The 14,745-nt window shown below is 38.7% G+C and overlaps 1 protein-coding gene across 1 annotated transcript; it reads left to right on the top strand.

Moving 5' to 3' along the window:
* Window positions 1-715: 715 nt before the first annotated feature.
* asip1 (agouti signaling protein 1) lies at window positions 716-13,993 on the top strand. Its single transcript, XM_028406479.1, has 4 exons — window positions 716-1,034; window positions 12,262-12,433; window positions 12,521-12,570; window positions 13,432-13,993. The coding sequence occupies exons 2-4, from the start codon at window positions 12,268-12,270 to the stop codon at window positions 13,594-13,596; spliced, it is 381 nt and encodes a 126-aa protein (XP_028262280.1). The 5' UTR covers window positions 716-1,034; window positions 12,262-12,267; the 3' UTR covers window positions 13,597-13,993.
* Window positions 13,994-14,745: the final 752 nt, after the last annotated feature.

Genomic DNA, 14,745 nt, shown 5'->3' with positions numbered 1-14,745 from the left:
ATCTGCGTCCAGGCATCAGCAAGTACTGTTACCATATTTGTACATAAATGAATTTGTTTGATCACATTCACTTCCTGTTTGGTTTAAGCATAAAAACACATGGTTAGGTTTATTAAAAGCATCACAGTTTGGGGTCTTGTTTACTACAGTAACAACTCCACAGCCTGATGGTGTCTATTCCTGCTGCAAAAGTTCATTGAAATACTGATAAAAAAAAATTGGCTTCAGGTGACTTGATAAGAGTTGAGTTGAGTCTCAGGCACTTCTGTGTTGATTTCTTTGTGTAAACATGTTTATTTCTACTGTATACATAGACATTTAAACATGGGGGTCTCCTGCTTTTAGAGCCAGCCTCTAGTGGCAACTTGGGGAACTGCACCTTATTCTATCCACTGCTGTTTTTTGATGCCTCTGAAGCTGCACTCATGCACCTAACTTGTTGCTACATCTAACTGAGCCCGGTGCTCATGTCGATGTCACACAGACCATCGCACACTTAGGCTTAGCATCAGAGCATCAAGCACATCACCGTCCATTGTAACACCCACCATTATAGCAGCCCTTCACTGCAGGGTCTGGTTCACATTTATCTGTCCATCCTTTGCATAATTTGACCTTTCCCACCACCCCCCACCCCCCCGGTCCACTGCAGCCCTGGTCCCGCCTCCAGTACAAACCTCCCAGTATGTCTTCATTATCAACAGCCGGGCAAGGTACTGCTACTTAAGCAGAGATAATAGAGGAAACAGAGAAGAGGGGGGATAAAAAAAGAGGGTTTTGGAGAAAGAGACGAGCCAGAAGAGAAAAGAGGGAGGTAGGGCAAAAACAGGAGATACAAAAGGTGAAGTGTGGAAAAAGAGAGGGAGGAGAGAGAAGAAGAAGAAGAAGAGTGGTGACTTGTGGACCAAAGGAGCAGAGAAATAAATAACACCAGAAGAAGAAAGCGGGAACGAAGAGCGGAGAGCGACACGCTATAGAAACAAGAGAAAGCGAGAAACTGACAGTGTGACAGACAGCTGGCCCGGAACCCATAGGTAAGGCGATCGGTCATTTTCTTCCCACCATGTTTTCTTTGAACAGTTCCAGGAAATCATTTGGGGGAACACACGAAGCTGAAACACTTGGAGCGGGTATATATATATGAAAAAATTCCATAACTGATTTTATGATCCTCCTGCCTTATTGTTGAGAAGAAAAAAAAGTAGGCAAATCATCATCACTGTGAGCTTGTTAAAAAATTCCTCAACAGTTTCTTTCTCTGTGCCAGCTGCCTTTCCCCAGCTGTGGCCTGTAAATACATCAAATTACACGGTTCAAATAAAGACCTAGGTCAGTCTCTGATAAGGCATTAACCGCATTCGATTTATAACGCAACATGTCTTTGAGTGTTTTGGCGCACTTGCGTTCGATCGCCAGCAACAACACACATATTGATGTCGATCAGCTTTTAGGCGTTGCTGTAATTTCATGTATTTATTTTATTTTACATGTGTTCACTGCAGAATGTGCAGTAATACTGTCAGGAAACACACAAGCGCTTTGTCTTCAAAACAAGGCTCCATCTATTGACAACATCGCCCGCCATTGGCATCGCTCACATTAGTGTGGCTCCATTTTCAGGACTCTGCAGAACTCAACAGCAGGCTGCTGAAAAACACTGCTGCACATAAAGATGTAGAGGTTCAATTAATAGAAAGATTCTACATCTATATATGATATAGATATATCATATATATATAAATTTAATGTTTAATGTCATAAAATATTGGGATATACAAATACTTAATAAAATATTTGCAAAATTATATTATATTATATATATATATTGTGAAACATATATAGAAAATTTGCATTACAGCGAGTATATAACAGCAAAAATAAAGTCAAAAATTATAGTGTATTTTTGTATTAAGTTTTTATAGGGAGTTTTTTTAAGCCTACAGTCTTAAATTATTAATAATAATAATAATAACAACAATAATAATAATAATAATAATCAAACATTTCTCATGCGTATCATTTTAAAATAACATTAAACATTAACATGATTATTATCATATGCTATAAATGTATAACCAGGCTAATGTCGTTATAATAATAATTAGCATTATTATAATAATAATCTATTCTCCTGAATGTTTATGGCACAAATAATACAAACCCTGCATGTAACTTTGCTGCCTGCTGTGAGTCTGTGAGTCATGATGTTGTCTGGAGGATGTCTGGCTGAACAGCATCGTTTCAATCAGCAGCTTGATGGTTGATTGAAGTTAGATAACTGGAGTTCCTCCACACACACACACAGACACATCTTTCTGAGGGTCGGGAGAGGATTTAGGCTATTATGTTAACAGAGCAGGGGATCACAAAGAAACACTGCAATCTTCCCACACACAGCTTCTTACACATCAGAAGCTCGAGGTGCATTTTGCAAACACTGGCACATTCTAACAATGCTAATTATAGTACTTATTTATACTAAAGGGATAAAACATTTACTTTTGTGAAGTCTGAAATTTCTCTACGATAATAATATAAGTAATATTTAAATGTTGTGTTATAGTTTCACTCTGTATATTCTATACAAAACATATTACTTGAAAGAAACAAGAGCTTTTATAATGTAATTATTTTGAGGAATAGGATGGAATATTCTGTCATTTCTCCCAAGAAATCTGCCCTCTCAGGTCTAATGTTTAATGTTAGTAGATGCTCATGGGCCAAAAGTTATTAACACTGTACCTGTGTGTAATAACACAGAACAATCCCTACAGCAATTACCAAGACAGGTTTATTGTTTAAAAGAGAGATAGTTACTGAATATTTACTAATTTTTTATTTATTTTTGGTTCCATGTAGTCACTAGCTCCCGTCTGCCTCAGCACAGTACCGCCGCATTATGGCAGACACATTCAGGAATATACTCATGAAAGTGTGTAATCATCCGCTGCTGCAAATAGTCCCTAATAAATACAGGTTTTCCTATTGGTTGGGTTTAGTAAAACATACAGCTGTTGTTTTCTTTGGCCGCTCAGAGGAGGTGAGCTAGAAGATACGTTTAGGTTCCATATATGTTGTTGTTGTGTTTGCAAATGTGAAACAAATGTCTCAACCCTGAGCTGAGGTTCACTCACGTAATCTGCATCTCACAATGCTGATTTTAAATGACAGAACATATTTACGTCTCTTAAAGCCTTCTGTGGCTCTCTGTTTATTAAATTCTCTCCAACTCAGCCTCTCTCTGCTGGAATCCTGACATCTGAGAAATTAAATATCAGCCAGACTTGCACTAAATCTATGGATGTTCTTATTAAATTATTAAAGGCTCCAGCATGTTTACTTAAAAATATTTTGGGGTTCAGAATAATTTCCGTCCACCTGTGGAACCGCTAACAGATAAAAGCTGCGGAGAGCATCTCCAGATGGTCGATGACAGACGTGACACAAACGTTAAAACGTCTCCTCAGGCTGATTTATGCTCCTGAAGTCGTCCCTACTGATCTGCCAGAGGTCTCTCGTCTTCTTCTTCTTCTTTTAAAGCTGCCTCACTCACTCGCACTCATAAGAGGGATTCCTGAGTTAAACCAGGAGCTTGAGCCACAAGGGAGTTTTACTCAGTAGTTGACCTTTGACCTCTTCACGAAAGGTTTCCTGGATCATGTGAGATGTAGATGTTCGCTGTGTGGCCTCGGTATTTTGTTTACAAGGAGAGATGCATACAGAACTATAATTATGCCTGTGCATGGATTTTATAAAGATTTATGTCTTATGTTGTCATCAAAATACCCATAATAATGCACAGTACATGAAGAGAACATATAACCATAATGTAAGAATAATAAAGCCCATAAAATGTTTCAAAATTGTATCTTAACTGGTTTAAGCGGTAAACCCTAGTCTTCCTTAAAAAGATTAATTACACAATATATCATAAGGATGTAAACCCAAATATAGAGTGAAGCAGCAGCAGCCAGTTCATGCATACGTCCAATCAGGAGTCTCATTAAATGTGTTTTTCTGTTGAGCAACTTCAGCCATTATTTACAACGTTGTTAAAATTATGCTGATAATTTAAAGAAAGAGCGAAATGCGAATCTAAGGTTAGCAGGTTTTATTGCCAATAAATATGAAGTCTTTCACATCACCAAATGAGACGAACTAGTGAACCAGCATTTTACCGATCCCCTGAGGTGCGACCTGAATAACTGAGCCAGAGGCTCTGTGAGCTTTCAAAGTGTCACCGAACACCTCAGGAGCCGCTTTATATCCACTTTTATTGATGCTCTGTGCAAATATTATTTAGCACATGCTTGTTTTACTCATAATCTTAAATACTGATGTATTAAAGCTGCTGCTCTGGCTGCAATTTTTATGAGATGGTTCTCCATTGAGGCTTTTTGAACCTCATTTAGTGTTTTCAGCATTTTAGGATCTAGCAGTTTAGATTCCCTGCAGCGTTACAGAGGTCAGTGTTTGATTCTCCAAATCTGCTGAATATTCCTTCAGGCAGACGTTGTGATGCAGAAGAACTGGATGATAGAAAAATGATTAAGAGGCAGAACTACAAAGAGCTATGATGAAGCATGTCGCTTATCGTGTAAGTGTTTATTTACTTACAGATAAACAGGCCACAACCTTTTTAATATCATAAAACAGAACTATTTTTGGTCCTTAATTTCTATATTGGCTACCATTTCTACCGAGGATTTTACATGCCACGGCCACAAGAGGGTGCAAGACTACGCAAACACAGATTGTTTGCTTTTAGCATTGGCTAAGGGCCGTTTCAAAGTCAATGCAAGGGCATGCAGATTTGCAACAACAATATGTATATGTGACATTATGTCCAAGAACAACGTGTGTTTCCACGTCGGTTGCAAACAATTCCAACCTCATCGTCACACGCTTCAACAAATTAGACACTGCTGATAGCAGCCCAAACCCGGGTGATAACTCCGTTAACCCAGGAGATGGAGCTGCTTTTCTGTTTTACAAAAACTTGTGACAGACAGACCTGGACAGACTGATTGCCAGCTATGTTTTAAAGCATCTATTGTGTCTTATTGGGGGAGTAATGCAATAGTTACTTTCTGTGATGTGACTTTCACAATGATGCAACTCAGTTACTAATTCAGTTACTGAATGGAGATCAGGCACATAACCTTGACCCTGCATCATCTCCATCCCAGTCTCTACCACTTCCCCATCTCCATCTTTCTCCCAGCCTCCCAACACCCCAAACACCAGTGGCTGCGACCTCTGGCTGGTGACCTTACCTCACCAACTCCCTCAACCACCCAGGTTCCAGTGGACCCCCCCCCCCCCCCCCACACACACACACACACCACCACCACCACCACCACTACCACCCCAACATCAGCCTCTCATGATAAAAAGAAGTGCAAGAGCAACCCATTTTGACACCCCAAATGTACCTGACTCTACTACACCCTGTTGTGCGCCTCGCTTGTGTTCAATGTGTTGACTATGAGACACGATGTTGCTCACATCACTTGCACACATCGACTTTGAAAGCTGCCTAATACTGTATGTCTGTTTAGCTCTCATTCATTTATTCATTCATTCAGGTGATGTGTAAAATCATGGCTACTGGACTCATAGCATAGTTTGGATATCAGGCTAACAACAAATTGAGATTAATTATAGACCATCAAGCCAGGAACAGTCCAATACTAACATGTTTAGGACTCTATACCACATAAACTATATTCTCATGTCACATTCTACTGAAGGCCTGAACAGCTGTAAGTACTATTTCAGGACCAGCCGGCGCAGCCTGCTTGTAGCCTGAGAGTCAGACCCAGGGGAAAACATAAGACATTAAAGGGACAGCACATATTCAAGCTAGTATTACATTTTCAGAGAGAACCATGATGGATGTTAGAGATGTTCTATTTTTAATTTTTAAATTGCATTAAAATACGTTAATATAAAGATATTATTATGGTAACTACTTCCTGTAAGGTTTTGAGGAAAGCCTCCATTCTGTTGTTATGAATAGAAAAGCAGACTTATGGTGAAATATTACTGGTTGTGTGTGTTTTCTAAAAGGAAAGCAGGGCCTGTATGTGAGTGTGTGTGTGCGTGAAAGTGGAGCCAGCAGCCTCTGCAACAGAGCAGATCAATTTAAAAAGGAACCCCGTGCGTTTATTGCCGACTTCCATGGCGATGGAAATTACTGAAAATTATTTCAAAATGAGAACCAGGCCATGGGTGGCTCTGATGTTATTCTTCCTGGAGTTCCACCACAGTTTCCTAAGACATGTTTCTTCAGAAAATAAGTGTGTGTGTATGTGTATGTGTGTTCAGACAAAGCACAGGGAGGATGCTTGAATTGATTTCTGTCCAAGTCCTACTCAGATGTTTTGTCTTCGTGTGGCTACTAAAACTCAGACCCTCTCTAAAGTGAGAGCTGTCATTACATAAGATTTTAATTTTTAATATATATTGATTGGCAGCCTTCATATGCATTTTACAATGCTTCAGTTTGAACATGAACATCCTGCAGTGTGGATGAAGTTGCAGAAAAATGTGTTTCCTCTCACTGAATGTAGCCCTGTGTGTGTGTTTGTGCTGAGGTGTTAAGTGGAACATAAATTACATCATGCTCTCAACATGTGTCAAGAGGCCGATTGAAGAGCTGTTGAGTAACACCTGTAGAGACTCAGTAGCTTTATTTACCACAATAAAAAAAATAACGTTCCTCTATTAATTTCAGTTAGAGAAAATTAAACAAGTGCGTGTGTGTTGTGGGTGACCGGCCAGCGTCCTGTGAGGAAGTACCAGCAACTATGGGTGTGTTTTTTGGTGAGACGGTGCTCTATGATGATGACAGCGAGAATCAAAATCATCTGGTGGTTCTGTGTAATACAGTGAGTGAAGTTAATCTATGAATATGTGGATTTACAATTATTATTATAAACTTTACTATTTAACTTTACTGCAGGTGTTTAAAAAATGTATTCTACAATGATTGCAGTTGTTTTTCTTGCTGGCTGCTGTGAAAAAATCATTTTTTCCACAGCAGCATTCCATCTTTTCATCCTACTTGTGTCCAAATGTGTTTATTATCTGGAGTCATTTATCATGTTCTCACAGTTGGTCAGATGCAGTCAGTGCATCCACTGAACCCTGTGCTGCGTCATGTTAAAAGCACTGACAAATGTACAACAGAAGACGGCCTGTTTAGGTTTGTAGTTGTTATGTTGTTCCAGAATTTTTATAATGGAGGAACAGCTCAACTCACTGTTTTTGCCCCACATATTGATGCTTCTCTCAGTTTGGATAGGAGACACTTGGCAGCTTTTACCACTCAGACCCAGGGATGAGCAGTTAGCATGTCTGCAGACAGATTTTTGTCATTTTCTAATGAAAATATGAGCATGAAAGACTCGTTTACTCATGTATGAAAAAGAGCAGCGTGTTTTTTGCTTCTCTCTCTTGTGGTCACAGGCCATCATCACACCTAAAACATGATAATTCAAACACTTCCTGACCAGACACTGAATAGTCCAAGCCACATGCGGTTCTGCTACAAGGACATAGTTCAAAGCCAGACCGATTTTTGTGAGTTTGTGATCTGACAGGACTCCAAGGACACACCAGTTAGATGTTCAAATGCATGATTTACAGAGACACCACAGAAACATAATCTCAGCAGCACAGACCACTGTAACAACTGTGATTGGTTTGGTTGGTTGCATTATACTTCCTACTGTGTGCATTCAGAATCCTTAAAAAGACTTCACGATGCTGCTGGAAGCACACAAAAAATGGCTGATGGCTGGTTTAAGGCTGATGCTGTTTGTTCACCATGTATTCACTCATTCACAAAAAAGGTTGATATGCTCATTAATAGACAACATAAAGTAAAAGAAACCTAACACAGTGGCATAGAGACTGTAAAGGATATGAAGACATGTTTATAACCCAACTACCACAGTTTGCCATTATCAATCCATAAAAGCTTATCACAGATATTTCAGATAACAGCATGTAGGTTGGTCAATAAGTTTTGAATAGTGCTGGATAATAGTTAATGAACAAAGAGCCTGTTGTTTATCCTTGAAAACTACACAGCCAAAATCAAATATATTTTACTACCAAAAGTCTCCAAAATCCAATGTAGAGAAGATTGAAGCAAGGCGTTTGGACTTGTAGAGTTTTCTTCTTCTTCTTCTAGAAAACTCTACAAGTCCAGATGCCTTGCTTCAATCTTCTACGTATGATGACCCGGATGACTGAGACTCTTTATCAACATGTTTCCAAAATCCATCCAGCTCTAGATATGATTGCAAAGTCTCACAATAGACTCTCTGTGTAGATCTGACGCACATTTTTAAATCAGCCTGGGATCATTTCACTCTCCTACCGACAACATACTGTGTTACTCCAATATTTTCTTCTCCCTGCCCTGTTCTCATTTCTGGAGAGAATCTTAAAGTACAACTATAGCCTTTTACTCATAAATCTGTCTGAACATCTGCACATATTTTTGCTGCTTGTTAACGTTCCCACTGAGTTCTCTATCATTGTTTCACCTCTTTAAATCATTCCACTTTGAAATGTATCAATGCACTAAAGTGCAGTTTCCAAACCCTCATAAGAAACAGCCAGACCAGATGCAGGAGAAGGCCAAGAGGGCCGTCGAGATGCGATTAGACATACACAATGCCTCAGACATTTGTGCTCGATGTCGGCGCCGCTATCAAAGGAAATGATAATCCACCCGACGTCTGTGTTTCTGAGTGTCATGAACCCCTGCAGGTGTAAGAGGTGGCTGTAAAGAGGTTCCTGTTTCGTCACTGTGGTCGGGAGTCTTGTTATGGCCGTGGTTGTAAACTCAATCAAAATCCCCCAAATAAATAACACAAGGTCCTCAGTGTGTCTTATTTGTATACTTTATTGTCAGATTAGAGGAGACATTTACACTTTTAAACTCTGCATGGCTCTGCTGCAGCAATTTTCAACTACACTGAGTGGATTTACCACAGACTCTGCTGCATCATGCTCCACTGATGCTGAAGCCTCAGTACGGCAGATGTCTTTCTTATTTTTATGTAGATGATCATTCTGCTTTTAGGATATTGTGGAATTTTTCTACCTCTTTCAGTATATCTGCTAATCTAGTTAGAAGTGTAGAATTTGTGCTGACAGTATCTTGATTTCAAACCCGACCCCCTTTGAGAAATGAACTTATTTTGCAGCTGCTGTTTGGGCACAGACAATTTTGAACTTGAGCTGTCAGGCTGTGAGAGGATGATTAGCGTGAGCGGAGGGGTGGATGAACCAAAAGGTTTCATCGCTTAATAAACTAGAATCTGAAAAAAAAAATGATTTCATGTCATGATATTCACTTCAGTTCCAATAAATAATATTGTTTTACAATTAGTGTGCACAAAAATGTTTTTTTTTTAAATGTATTTAGTAGTTGTATGTCTGTAATATTATGCAATATAATGCATTAAATATTTAAACAGTATTTAAATTGTAAACATGTTTGTTAAATAATAATAATAATAATAAAAAATAAAAATAATAAGTATTATTATTATTATTATTATTATTATTATTATTATTATTATTATTATTATTATTATTACTATTGTTGGTTTTATTGTTGGTTTTATTGTTGTTTTATTATTATTAATAACAACAATAATAATAAATACTAACAATACTACATTATTCAATTTAGTTTAGTTTTCAGTTGTTGTTCTTGTTGTTTCAGCTTGTGTAATGCTTGCATGCTGTAATATGTTTTCTGTAAATAGTTGAGAGTTGACAAATCTATCATAGCTTTTCCAAGTGGTTGCTAATGCTAGTACAAATTTTAAGCTGACGTCAAACAAGACAGTGAAAAATACCATTATTATCTCCAACAGCTGATGAAAGTAAATCATTATTTATCTGTATATCCCAGTGAAACCTTTCCCCTGTCTCAGTGGGCAGGAGGTCGGGTACAGTCAGTCTGGAGAGATCAGCTGGCCTATCGCAGGGCTTATATTAGAGTCCCCAATAAACATGCACATCAGTGGAATGTAGGAGGAAGCTGAAGAAAACCCACACAAACATGGAAAGAATGTGCAAACGCCACACTGAAAGGCCCCCGTCAGATTCCAAGCAGGAGCCCTCCTCCCCCACAAAAACATCCTCACATTATCACAACTGATTATGTTATCAGCTAAATTCCTTTTCAGCTGATCTGTGTATGCTTTGTGTCTTTTTTTGTGGTAGAGAGAAAGTGTAAACCATTACACCACAGCACCACCTGCTATGTTGGAGTGTCAGCCAGATATACTGGTGTACAATATTTACAATGATTATTCAATTTTTTCAGCATCAATATATATATATATATATATATATATATATATATATATATATATTAATATACAGCTCACACAGGTGGCTGGTGTTTTTATCCATTGTATGACAACAATACAGTGCGAAAGAACACAAATATTTACCAGAAATATCAGCCTCCCTGATAGAAACACGATATTGGAAGTGAAATTAAAAATGGTAAAAGAACTACAACAAAAACAGCTGTCTTTTTCTTTTACATGAGTTTTTTTTGTCTATTATTTCTTTCTATTCCACAACAAAACAAGGGCTGCAGCCAACAAAGCAGGAACTAATTTAAGTAAAACACATTCTCAGCATCCCCTGTTGTGAGGAAAAGTAAGAAAATAAACACAATATGATTTAATCGGTAGAGTAAATCTAGATGAAGTTATAAACACAGAAAGTCTTGTTCAAAAAGCTGGTGTTTAACAGCAGTCCTGACAGGCCATCTGGTGTTCCAACAGCCTGGAACAGCACGTGTTAAAGAAATATCATGGAGCCTGGCTGAACCCTCCTTTTGGCCTTAAAGTGGCAATCCTGCCCAGCAGCTCAAACTACACTTCCCGCAGGGCTGCAGCCCTCTGCACAGCGCCGTCCTACAGTGTTGTTGCTGCTAATTAGCATTTGATCGGTGTGAGAAAATGTCTCATCCACCATCCATTTTTTAGTCGGAGCTTTATTTATGAAAGTAATATCTGTGAGTTTTGGCATCATGGGAGAAAAAAAAGGATGCAAAATGTCCCCAATGTAGAAATAATATTTGATACATAACAGTGAAATATGATAACACAAACAAGTGGAGCAGTGTTGACCCAGATTAACGACTCCCAGAGTAGAAACACACACACACACAGACACAGTCTGTGTCAGTAGGAACACCTGCTAAGACAACAGCTCTGCTGTAATTTCTACTCAGTGTTAAAAAGTCAGATTTATGTTCATTACTCAGGTCACAGTAGGTGGTGTCTCCTCATGTACAATAATTGGGTTGACCAGCATTGTTTCCACACACTGCAGTCCAGAACACTGCCTCCACCCACTGCCACATCAAAAATAAACCACATGACCTCACAAATCTGCTCGGATGGTCTGACATTGTATAGATGTCCTTAATAAAATGCATGGTGATTCTACAGCTCTTTAGTAACATCTAGTGGCAGCACTTGCTACCTCATTCGATTATTAAATCACAGCTTGTTCTCTCTTTTCCGAGCTGTTTGACATATCAGAGAGGAACTACTAAAACAGTAAGGTCCATCTGTGGGAGCAGATCAGCCTGGACCTGACCGTTGCTGTAATGTTTTCCCACGATTGTGGTCAAAGATCCACATGCGTTGTGATGGCTGCTGACCCTGCAGCATGCTGGCAGCCTGTCCAGGGTGAGCCCCTCCTCGCTTACATTAACAGTTGGCCCCAGCCTCTAAGCGTTTAGGAAAAAATGGATGGATGGACTTCCAGTGCCACCTGAAGCTTATCTACAGCTACAAGCTTCTCCTCCATTTTATCAGTGGCTGTGGTGAAACTGATGCAAAAGGAGCTCACTGAGCATTACAAAAAATGAAAAAGGAAATAAATAAGTCACACTGTTGAAAGCACACATTTAGATGGTCTTACACACGTAAAGATTGCTTTCACTCTTTGTAGTCTGAGAATCCATCTGTCGTTACATGATAATTCTGCCAGATTGTTTCCTGTCAGCCCATTTCGTTACAATTGGTGGTGTGGTATATCTTCAAGATGAGCTCATAATTATCTAACCTTCCATTTCAGGTGTCTTCCTCTCTTCATGTGTTCAATTTCCACTGTGAAAATTAGGGTGGTTTTATATATATATATATATATATATAATTGTAATTAATTAAACACTTAACTGGTCATTTATTTTCATTCCAGAGAAAAATGCACACCTCCCTGCTGCTTGGCTGCTTCATCCTCGCTGTGACAGAGTACTTCCTTGTTCCTGCTCACATGATTCCTGATGAGAGGCTCTCCACCAATCGGGTTGTAGTATCGAACGCGTTGTCTCAAAACCTAGAAATGGTCTCACCCCCTGTTGTTATTGTCGGTAAGTTAGTACCGTGTATGCGTCTTTTAGCACATTTATAAGATATAAATTTAACATGCTGATCATTTACATTTTTTCGTCTTTCAGAGTTACCAAAAACAGCGAAGAAGAACAAGAAAACAAAGAAACAAAAAAACGTTGGTCTGCAAAACTTTTTTATTAATGAGTCATGATACTGAAATGATAGCAGCAGTTTGCTTAGATTTGTAAAAGGATTATACATTGATTTAATAAAACATTGAACAAGGAAACTTCTGTAATCTGGAAGTTTCTCTCTATGGTTCTCTTGGTTGCCATGGTGAAGTGAGTGTTTCAGCCCTGAATGGTGATTTTGGCACGACCTTGGTGGCACATCTTCACCATGAGAACGCGACATGTGGTAGTGTTGCCATATCTAGCGCCCTCCTGTGGTCATATGATTATCTCATACAGGCATGTCAAACATATTATTCCAGAGGGGGACTTGTCTTCATCACCATGGTAACCAGTAGGTTTGCTACATATGGGGGTGAAAAGTTAAAGGGAAGTCTTCTGCCACAGGAAAAATGACCCCCTGCCTCTTGGGTGAGAGTCTGGTTGGAGCCGAGTGATAGCATCCATCCAGAACTCCATCCACAGCATTTTGGCAGCCTTCAACACTTGTCTATGTCCTCCTGATCACCAGAAATATGTTGTTTTTGGAGCAGGGTAAAATTGACCCATTATAGTATTAGTGTGAGGACATGTATCAACCATTACTGTTATTATTCTGATGAGGTCTGGCTGTTATTTCTGGCATTGTTAGCTGAGCGCACATACTGCCAGAGTACATAAGGAACTTCAAAGCTGAAACGTGTTTCTTATCCTGTCACGATGCAAAACATACCTTATTAATTATAATGTCACATGCTGAGATCATTTATTTATTGCATTTTGTCCCCCTTTTTTAACCATTTTGTAGTAATATAAAGTTTGATCTGAAATGTACTGCAGTAACAAATCGGATTCTTCTCCCTCAGAACAAATTTGGTGTGAAGAGGCGCCCTCCTCCTCCCCCTGGCTGCATTCCCCAGTGGGGAAGCTGTAAATCTCCAGAAAACGTGTGCTGTGATTACTGCGCTTTCTGCCAGTGTCGGCTCTTCAGAACTGTCTGTTTCTGCCGAATGGGCAACGCTCGCTGCTGAAGAGCCCAGCTCCAAGCTATCCCAACCAAACTTTCACTCGCAGTGAACGCTGTGAGAGGTGGATTGCCCCTGGTCTTTTGGCTTATTGGGTTTGTTTGTGCCTAAAATTCACTGCATGAAAGCACTTTATCATGGAGGACTCACCGCAGTGAATGTTCCTAAAATCTGACAGGGTGTAACACTTACAGCACTGCTATGACAACCACAATAAACATTTTACAACCATTTTTGTTTTTATTTTACTTTTAGCATGCATAAACAGAATGTATATGCAATTTTGTATTGCTTTTATTTTTTACACATAAATACATGAGCAATTACAATTAAATATTTCACGATAAACTGTAAGAATAAAATGTTTACTTGTTTTATATAAAAGTGGTTTTATTGTCTGTTTAATGTGCAGCCCAGAAGCCAAGCATTTTAATGTGTTTTATATGAATGCACATAAAGTTATATTACAACAAAAAAACCCACTTTGTATTAATTGAAAGGGTTCAGGATTTTCTCAGTCAGCTCAGTACATGAGGATGAGCTTTATTACATGTGGTTTTATGTTTAAACAATAAGAACATGAAAAAAAAAACACAAACACACACAAAAACTTCCAAAACAAAATGATAGAACAACAAAACAACAACAAAATGAATTCAATAGAAACCCACCATATAGTGGTAGAAAGTGGCATTACACAAGGAAATTGATGGCTAGCATGCTAACAGCTAACATGGATGTTGTTGGCATGATGTCATGTCACTTTTTCATGCACCAATATTTGAAATTGCTTGATTGTTTTTCCTTTATATAAACATTTTGGACACTGGAGCTCAGTGTTACAGAGGAATCCTCTAAATGTTCAGTATATCAGGCTTTGGATACACACTCTTGGCTGATTCCATCCAATGAAGAAAGATGAACTGCATATTAATGTTCCAAAAAGTGTATTTATTTAAATAAAATCTAGATGAACACAAAGATAAGGATTCTTAATCTAGATCTCCACGAGCATTTTTAACCTGCCCATCCTTTATTATCTTGTTTAATCAGTACTTTAATTTTCTTATCATCTGTGTTTTGTTAGTGTGCAGTATAAATCAGCTCAGGAAGGCCCTCAGCTCAGGCTTAAATCACCCGCTGACCGCCCGGCAA

This window comes from Parambassis ranga, chromosome 5 (assembly GCF_900634625.1).
Source record: "Parambassis ranga chromosome 5, fParRan2.1, whole genome shotgun sequence".
NCBI lineage: Eukaryota > Metazoa > Chordata > Actinopteri > Ambassidae > Parambassis > Parambassis ranga.
The sequence above is the reverse complement of the archived record's forward strand: the minus strand, read 5'-3'. Positions and strand labels throughout refer to the sequence as shown.

Coding starts and splice junctions, on each gene's coding strand:
- asip1 (XM_028406479.1), top strand. CDS start 12,268: ATGCACACCTCCCTGCTGCTTGGCTGCTTCATCCTCGCTGTGACAGAG. Junction 12,434..12,520: donor ACCCCCTGTTGTTATTGTCG/GTAAGTTAGTAC, acceptor TTCGTCTTTCAG/AGTTACCAAAAACAGCGAAG. Junction 12,571..13,431: donor AAACAAAGAAACAAAAAAAC/GTTGGTCTGCAA, acceptor CTTCTCCCTCAG/AACAAATTTGGTGTGAAGAG.